This window comes from Zophobas morio, unplaced genomic scaffold, assembly GCF_036711695.1.
Source record: "Zophobas morio isolate AGI-343-1 ecotype UQ-CSIRO unplaced genomic scaffold, CSIRO_AGI_Zmor_V1 ptg000004l, whole genome shotgun sequence".
NCBI classification, from domain to species: Eukaryota; Metazoa; Arthropoda; class Insecta; order Coleoptera; family Tenebrionidae; genus Zophobas; species Zophobas morio.
Window position 1 is genome coordinate 8,564,450 of NW_026972109.1, and position 9,899 is coordinate 8,574,348.

The window sequence follows — 9,899 nt, forward strand, 5'->3', positions numbered from 1 at the left end:
CACAACAAAAAAACTAAAACATGGTTAAAATTGTACATTTTTGAAAGGAAATATGGATTTTGCAATTATGGGGTGCAGCCTAATTGCAAAAGCGATATTTCCTTCTTTCCCATTTTAAACATGTTTTAAGTTTCATGTCGTGAAAAGAAGTCTACACATATTAATTAAAACATAAAGGCAAAATGTAAGCCCGCCCACCCGCCCTATCTCAATTGTGATGATTTTTTTTATTCGCCGTGAACCAAGTGGGCGGAGCTTAACTACAAATACTTATTTCAGACATGGATTTTTGAAAATCTATCTTTGATAGAATTCACAGAATAAAATCCATGATCATCTTTTTTATTCCACTCTAGATATATCAAAATGGGATATTTTAATGGCATTCCACATCGAAAATCAATTTTTTTTTAACTTTGAAAATATACTTCAGAGTCTGTATAGAAAGTTTTAAAATGAAAATAATATTAAAATAAAAAAAAATCGACTAAATAAAACAAGCAATTCAAACGTCTGTGAAGATAATATTTTTCGTGTTCTGTTTCATCTTTTACCAATCAATTCCATAATACACATGGAGTCAGAAACAAAAGTTATAACATATAGGTCAAATAAAAAAAAATGTTCAAGATGACATTAAATTTCAAGGTTTACGTGTAATTAAATTTATAAATCTCTAAATTATCAGTTTATCAATGTAAATTAAAAAAGTATCTACTAATTCTGGTCAATTTAACTATAGTATCTAATAATTAGGAACTTTAAACATGGTTAAAATGGTACATTTCCATTTGGAAATATGGATTTGCCAATTATGGGGGAAGCCTAATTCCAAAATCGATATTTCCTTATACAAGAAGTTAAAAATATGTCTTTGAGTATCGTGTTGCTCAAAGAACACTACACGTATTAAGAAAAAAAGGCGAAATATAAACCCCGCCCACCCACCCCATCTCAATTGTAAGGATTTTTTTTATTCTTAGAAATCTTAAAACACATTTAAAATGGTAAATTTTTGTAAGGAAATATGGATTTTGCAATTAGACTCCGCCTCTCGATCTGACAACGAATGAAAAATTCATTACAATTGAGAATTAAGATCAGGGCCGATATGGATGAGGCCTAATCTTTGGCTTTATTTTTTTCTTAATATACTTACATAATATTCTTTGAACTACATGATACTCAAAAACATGTTTTTAGTTTCTCCTAGAGGAATAAGGATTTTGCAGTTAAGCTCCGCCCTCTTGGCTCACAATGAATAAAAAAATCATCACAATTGACGTAGGGTGGGTGGGCGTTCCTACATTTTGCCCCTTTTTTCTTAATATACATAACCATCTTTTCACAACAAGATACTTAAAAAAGGTATATTTTTGCAAGGAAATATGGATTTTAGAATTATGGGGCGAAGCCTAATTGCAAAATCGATAGTTCCTGATACAAATTTTCCATTTTAAACATGTTTTAAGTTTCATGTTGTGAAAATACCTAATTCTACACATATTAACACAAAAAGGTAAAATGTAACCCCGCCCACCTACCGTATCTCAACTGTGATGATTTTCAAGGAATACTATATACATTAAGAAAAAAAGGCAAAATATAAACCCCGCCCACCCACCCCATCTCCATTGTGATAATTTTTTTTATTCTTAGAAACCTTAAAACACATTTAAATTGGTAAATTTTTGTAAGGAAATGTGGATTTTGCACTTAGGCTCCGCCTCTAGGTCTGTCAACGAATGAAAATTTCATTACTATTAAGATCAAAGCAGATATGTGTGGAGCTTAATATTTGGCTCTAATTTTTTCTTAATATACATAGTATTTTTGGAATAACACGATACTCAAAAACATGTCTTATACAAGATAATTTCTTCTAGAGAATTAATAAGGATTTTGCAATTAAATTCCGCTCCTTTAGCTCACGACGATTAAAAAAAAATCATCACAGTTGAAATAGGGCGGGTGGGCGGGGCCTATATTTTGCCTTTTTTCTTCTTAACATACGCAGCTGTCTTTTCAGAACAAGAGCCTTAAAACATGTTTAAAATGGTAAATTCTTGTAGACAAATACGGATCTTGCTATTAAATCCCGCCCCTCGATCTAACAACGAATGAAAAATTCATCACAATTGAGAATTGAGATCAGGGCGGGTATGAGTGGGGCCTAACATTTAGCTTCATTTTTTCTTAATATACATAGGTAGTATTCTTTGGACAACACGATACTCAAATACATGGTTTTAATTTCTCGTAGAGATTTTGCAGTTAGGTTCCGCCCTCTTGGCTCACGACGAATAGAAAAAAATCATCCCATTTGAGACAGGGTGGGTGGACGGGGCTACATTTTGCCTTTATGTCTTAATATGTGTAGACTTATTTCGACAATAAAAAACTTAAAACATGTCTAAAATGGTAAATTTTCAAGGATCATCTCGATATAAGATTTTTTAGTGATGAAGGCTTGGTTTCTTTTATCAGAGTATCTAAACTCGAAAAATATGAAGACGGAGTTCATATCAAAACATGCTGAAGGAATTAATTGATCAGCTTGATTCTGAACTATTGCAGAATGGATATTGTCAGCATGACGGCGCAACAGCTCATACAGTTCAAACAAATTTGAACTTTTCTAAAGGAATTCAGTGGCGACCGTTTAAATATAGCTCTCACACTAGCCACATCTATCCACCTCGTTTACCTGATTTGACACCTTTGGATTTTTTCTTGTGCCCAACTTTGAAAGCACAATTTTAAACAATTAGTGGATAAAAATAAATTAAGACCAGAAATGAGAATCATATAAGAGTGTGAAAGTGTCAATTTGTCCCCTGATCTGTTTGCATGTTCTGCTCATTTTCAACCGAAAGAATTTAAAACTTATCAAAAATTTGTCTTTGTAATATTTATGGGGGGGTGTATGCCAACTGCGCCGACTAAACTGTCCGCAGAGAAGTATTATACTGCGCCCAAAAATAATCCGACAATAGTTATTTAATCTACTTAAGTATAAAAAATACCAATGGCTATACAACTAACAAGGAAGTATAAAAAAAATATTACAGGCTTCGGGTTAGCCAAAAATATCAAATTTTTATACCTACTAGAATGTCATGTCATAAAACAATATTTTATTCTTATTCTTGTTTGTCAAGTGGTCTTGGTTAAGATTTTTCTGATAGAAATAAACTTTCTTCACTCCGAAATTTTTAATAATAATTGTACAAAATCGGACGATTGATGCAGATGAGTCCTATACTTTCTGCAAACGAAGTTAAGTCAGATTAATCGGCGCAGTTTGGTTTTATCCTCTACCACAGTTTTACTTACATTATTTTTAGAAATGTCAAGTCTAAAGTCAATAAAATAAATACATTACGAGAAAAAAATCGACGGCTATGGCTATGATAAAATTCGCAGACTTTTACAGAACCATTTGCTCTATAAAATGTTTCGTGTGGTATTTTTGAAGTGACACGCAATATCTCACTTATTTATGTAATTTACGATAAGGAAACAAATTGCACAACCGAGGAAAATTTTTTTCTTGAAGTAAGTAGAATAATTTGATAGAAATTTTTCTCGAAAGTTTCTTTTAAAATGTTCGTTTATTAAAAGCGCTTTACATACAATCAAGAAATTATTTCACGCCCACATCGTCAGTGGTAAAACATAATAAAATAGAATCAAAATGTCAAGGAATAAATGAATTTATTTATTGCATTTTTTGCATGATTTTAAAAAATAAAATGTCATGTTACCTTCAAATGTATATATTTTCAAAAACGTACTGGTTTTGAAAATAAACTAATTTATATTTTAGTGTTTTATCCAAATTGTGTTCCAATTTTTTTTGCGTTTACTGTAACTATTATACTGTATAATTCAGGAAACAAATCTAGCAAAAAAAATCGCAATAAATATTAAATAAGGTAGCTGCAGTAGAACAACCTTAATAATTGCTAAATTGCCATTAATTAAACGGAATGATTTGTAAATAAAATTGTAAGAGGTGAACTGGTAACCTATAAAATTATGCTAAAATTTAAACTGGAAATATGGAGCAAACTGACTTTTCGGTTTATTTTTTAATTTTGCCTATACTCCAGTATTTTACATGGAAGTACTACCATAATCCAAAAGAACTAACATCGGTATCCAAGTGAATGCAGCGTAAAACTGAAAGTAAAATCATGTAGTACCCTTATGGCAAGTCAAAAAAATAGATACCTGAGTACATACCATTTTAGTACATGTTACCATATAATCGATACGAAAAACCCTGCAGTAGACAATTTTTAAAACAATACTATTGGCACTGCAGTTATTTGACACTTTATTTGACAGTTATTTGATTTGACATTTTACCTAAAACTGCCAGGGTAGACTCGGTCTGTTTTCAGTTTTCAGAAAAAATTGACTATTTACCTTTGCGAGTTTTATGTTAACTTCCCATTGCATTACAGCTTTTGTAAATACATTTTTACAGTAGAGTGAATAATTTTAAACTCAAAAATTCATGTCAAAAAATTAAAAAAAAAATGCAAAAAAAAAATTCTGTATGCATTTTAATAATTTTTTGTTCATTTATAAACTGTACTTAGTTGGCTTCATACGGATATATTTCCACATTATATTTCTGAGATACCGTGACATATGTACATTAGTAGGTATTTACTAACAAATAATTACTGCTACATACAATACCTACTCTCCGAACAACCACACGTGCTCACCCTCCCCCCCCTCACTATACCCAGTGTCCAAAAACTCTCATTACACCTAATTACCCCTCCCACATCTCTCGCCGCCCCACCCGCCTCGCGTGCCGCCATCCCCTCTCAATCAATTTAAATTAATACAGCAAACACAGCCGACAAATAATATAATATGCGAAAATCACGCCAGTCAAAGCTGGAGGTCATCAATTCCCAGCTCGATTTGGGTAATAAAGAGTGGGCGGAGCCGCCGCCTCAGGCCACGCCCCCTGTTGCATGGTCCCTTTCAACCAACACTTCGAACCTCAGTCGACCAGAGCCGCTACGACAAGCAACACCACGCTCCACCAGTGTTGTAGAGTTTTGATGAGTGAGTGCCAAAGATGGAAGAAACGAAAACAGAAATCAAGTCGAAGATCTCCTTCAGCGTGGAGGCGTTGTTGTCGAAGAAGGACGACGACGAGGAGGAGCACAGGCTGGACGCCAGTAGTGATCACTTCGACGACGACGACGAGAATATCACAGTAGACGATGACGACACCGACGGCCGGGAGAGTCTCAGCCCTAATTCCGCACACACGGTGGTCATTCCGCAGCCCTTGCACCCTTCTGTACCTAGGCTAGGCCCGCCGCAGTGGCCCTTCGCGTGGGGGTCGCTGGTGAGGTCCGCATCGCCGCAGAGTAAGTAGGAGTGTGTGGTGCAACCCACTTTTGATGCTGCATGCGACGGAGTCGCGGAGTGCGACTATAGTTTTTCCTGAGTTGTGAAGATTGTTGTGTTATTTTGAAAAGATCTACAACTGTCGTAGTTATTTGTTGTTCCTTTATTACCTATGTTACTTAAATAATTAATTATCAAGAATTATTGTAGTATGTTAATTGTTGTTTGTTTGCATAATTTGTTATAGTTTTTGGTTTAGTTATCTGTTCAAAACCATAAAACAAAATAATCATCAGATTAGGATATAGGTATATACAGACAACATTAAAAATTCTGGAATGGTATTTACTATTTATTATGTGATGGTCTCAATCAAGGTTTATACTGTTATATTTTAGGTTTGCTATTCTTTTTCTAAAAATTTTTAATTTAATTATAAGCTATATAATTCGTATATTTTGACTTTACACTTCATAATATACGGAACTATAGACTTCCCGTTTTTATTTCTTTGTTGACAATTTTATTCGACAAATTAACAAACAATTAATTATTTTAAAACTCAAATGGAAATAAAATTATTGTGCAAATGACTTAAAGCCAACCAAATTTTATTTGTTCTTCCTCATATGTATTTTAAAAATTAAATGTTATTTTTGATTTTTCGTATATAGGTATATCACCAAAATTACAACTGAAGAATATATTCTGCAAATAAATGATTTCAGAAAAAGGGGAATAATTAGTTTGGCTAATAAATAAATTAAAATAAATATTCTTAATGTTCGAATCTGTTAAATATATATAAGCAGATACGTAATATTATGGAAAACGGCAATTTTTGGCCAATATTTTTGCTTGTTCTTATTAATAATTAATTGTGACGTGTTAATTCTAATAATTATCTACTTTTAAAAAAACATGTACAAAAAGACGCAAAACAAAAAACGTGATAGAACTTTTCGAAAGAAAAAAAACTATATTTACTCTGAAATAAATTTTTTAAAATTTGGCTCAAAAAATTCATTACAGATTAAAATAAAAATTTATTCAGTAACCTCATCCGGAAATCCGATGACGTCACACAGCTTTTGTTATTAAACAAGTAAGTTCCAGTCAAATAGGTTTGCGAATTTTTTATTGGCTTGAATTCCATACTTTATCATCTATAATTAGTTCTCCTCAAATATTCGGTATTTAATTAATTACACAAGTTTAATATTAATAGAACAACCACAAAAAATTAAATTATTAGCACATTGAATAAATTAAAATTTATATTTAGTTGCTTATGAAAATTTATTTATAAGTTTTATAACCAGAAAAAAAAATAACAAAAATAGAAAAGTATATCACTGGTAACACATTTTGTTGGTTTTTTTAATATATATTTTGTTCTGTTTCCTCTTGACGTTCAATCAAGGATTATCCTAAAGTGTAGAAAGTTTTTTCTAAATTCTTCATTTTACACCCAAAAAATTATGAGATACATATTTTTTTATACTAAATACGAATAACCAAAAAAAGCAAACTGAAAAAAAAATTAAAAGAGGAATTCTAACAAAGATTTATATGTATATCATCTGGGAAAAAAAAGAACAGATATACCCAAAAAAAGACAAATACATAAAAAAATTACTCACAACCATAACAAGAATTTTTAAATGAAAGACAGAAATGCTGTCCTAAATTAGTTTTTCCCGCTAAATTAGAAAAATATGCGTTTTTACGACTAAAAAATACTCCTCTATTCTGTAAAAATTCCATCAATTTTACACAAAAATTTTTTGAAATGTTCACAAATTTGAATCCAAAAATTAAGCTGCAAACAATGACTCTCTTATGAGTTGAGATATCATATCATAAAAAGTAGGTTTATTCGCAAATTTACAAATATACAAACATGAATTCAAGAGTGTAATGATGGTTGCCACCTCTGTTCAATGTCCCAAATTTTTGTTTTTCTAAACACAATATAAGATTCTTTAAAACAGAGAAATCTCACACTGCTTAGGTTTTCTGTCTAACACTTGGCACTGAAACCATTAAAAAGTGTGCCTTTTTTTCTCAAATCGATATTTTGGTTAAAAACAAAGCTACGTCGTATTTGAATTTTTGTCGTAACTGATTTTCCGAATACTCATTAAAATCCCCATTAAATAATTATTTGTCGGAATATTAAAAGTGTTTATACCGATAATTTAATCTTACAAAATGTGTGATGACAAACAACAAAATTTATTTACAAGGAAGCCCGAAAACCGTATTTTTAATAAAAGAATATTTTGTTAGTTAACCGTAAATTAAAAGGATAAGATAAAATGTGAAAGGTTCATCAGCACAAACACATTAAAACATAATAAATTACCAAAATTTTTCCTAATAAGTTACTCTTCCACATTATCTGCTTTATCGCTGGTTCTGATTTATCTAAATTATGTAAATGAGTTTATTAAAGCCACGATAAAACACAACTTCTTGAATAATTTCCTCTTCGTACTCGAACCCACTGAAAAAAAAATCAGCACGTTCACAGTGGCTCGAATGTGAACACGACTTCCACTTTCCACAGCATCTCATCTAGCAAAACTACTTCTAGTTCATTTTCACGCAGCACAATTGTCCAATCACAGCCACATTTAATGCCTGATTTATTCCCTCCAACAACACGTATTGATTTATCCCCATAAATAATGCCATCGTAGCCCGTTTTTATCTGGACGCACGCTTGTTATAGCAATCCAGAGCCGGTACGATATTAATTAAATCTAATTGGAAACGATTATTACGGTATATGTGCGCAATGCATGTTAAATTTATTTGCTATCTTGTTTAGAGTGGTTATTACCACTAGTTTTTCCTTTTTTCCCATATGGAATTTAATTAAACGGTCGAGGTATCAATAAAATTAATTTTATTGAAGTACGTAGCGCTGCTTCGTCGAAAAATCCAGGCCCGCGATGACAAGCGGAAATTGTGTCTTAATTTATTTGAATGGAGGTGGTAATTGACCTGTCATTTTTAAGGAAATTGGATTTTGGCGCGCTTGGCGGTGCAGACCCAACCCCACTACTTCCCCGACACTTAGAAATCTTTTTCTTTTCCAGCCAGTATGACCAGCGCCCCCCCAGGTCCCCCCATCGTGCGGTGCGCCCTCCGCAAGCACAAGCCCAACCGCAAGCCCCGGACGCCCTTCACCACGCAGCAGCTCCTCGCCCTGGAGAAAAAATTCCGCGATAAGCAGTACTTGAGCATAGCCGAGAGGGCGGAGTTCTCCAGCTCGCTGCGGCTGACGGAAACTCAAGTCAAGATCTGGTTCCAGAACCGGAGGGCAAAGGCGAAGCGGCTGCAGGAAGCTGAGTTGGAGAAGCTGCGGCTCAGTGCCCGGCCACTGCTGCCGCCGAGTTTCGGGCTGTTTCCCGGGGGCGCGCCGCCACTGGTGTCGCCGTTCCTGGCGGCGATGGCCCACCGGCCCCCCCACTTCGCCTTCCCTGGCGCGCCCGCGCATATTCTCAATATTCCGCAATGACACAGTGAGAGTGAGTGCAATTGTTGATAGATAATGATAAGACTGATTAGTGATTTTTTTACGGTTCTGTTTTGTATAAATGTGTCTTTTTGTTTATGTACAAAGGTTTATTTAATTTTGTTGTATTATACTGTACATAGAGAATGGATATTAAATGTTTGTTTTTAAGTGGTGTTTTTCTTGGGGAAATGGCTTCTCGGAGGTCGTAAAAGCCAATTACCGTAAAAATTCGCGCCGTAAATAAGCGAATTTAAATTCAAGCCAATCGGCTCGTCGATCATTAAAGTTACTTTGATCTAGATCAGTGGAAGAAACAAGGAGGCTGGTAATTAAAGAGGAGAGGCCTTATTGGGAAATCATAAAACACATTTCAGAAAGCAATTTGTATCATTAATTAACAAATTAACATTTAAATTATTAATAGTCCGCATTCTTACCGGCCATAAATTATGGACTGAAGTTGATCTTGTTATTTTACAACGGCAGCAGCGCTGCCGTTTCGAAAACTAATTACTCTACTATAAATCCTCTTTCGAAATTTTTATTTATGGATTTATGAAGTCGAGGTGCGAACTTCATGCCTGCGGGCTTTCTTGTGTTGGAACGGATTAGAAGGATTCCGAAGGTACGTTGCGGACGACGCTATTTAGACACTACGAGCCAGCAAAACGGAATCATTAGTTCTAATGAATATTAATCATATACGCCTTTCAATTTTCGTTTTGGATGATCATACAACTTTATAATAAGACAGCAACAGACTTACGCTGGCATACATCCAACTAAAATAAAATCAGTGCAGTCCTTATTCTAACAAATTTATTGTTTAGCTTAAATTATGTTAACGCGGCAAATTGTTACATTGTCTAGTCACAATTCAGTGGTGACTCGTGACTTTAAAATGTGTCACTTTTGGACCAAATATTTCGAGATCGGTACCATTCTCGAATGATAAATGGTCTTCTAGTTTAAGAGCAGGTAGTGA

General features: G+C 33.7%; 1 protein-coding gene across 1 annotated transcript; it reads left to right on the forward strand.

Moving 5' to 3' along the window:
* Positions 1-4,936: 4,936 nt before the first annotated feature.
* Positions 4,937-9,082, forward strand: LOC135134865 (homeobox protein MSX-3-like). Its single transcript, XM_064063737.1, has 2 exons — positions 4,937-5,405; positions 8,493-9,082. Exons 1-2 carry the CDS (start codon positions 5,108-5,110, stop codon positions 8,912-8,914), a joined length of 720 nt encoding a protein of 239 aa, XP_063919807.1. The 5' UTR covers positions 4,937-5,107; the 3' UTR covers positions 8,915-9,082.
* Positions 9,083-9,899: the final 817 nt, after the last annotated feature.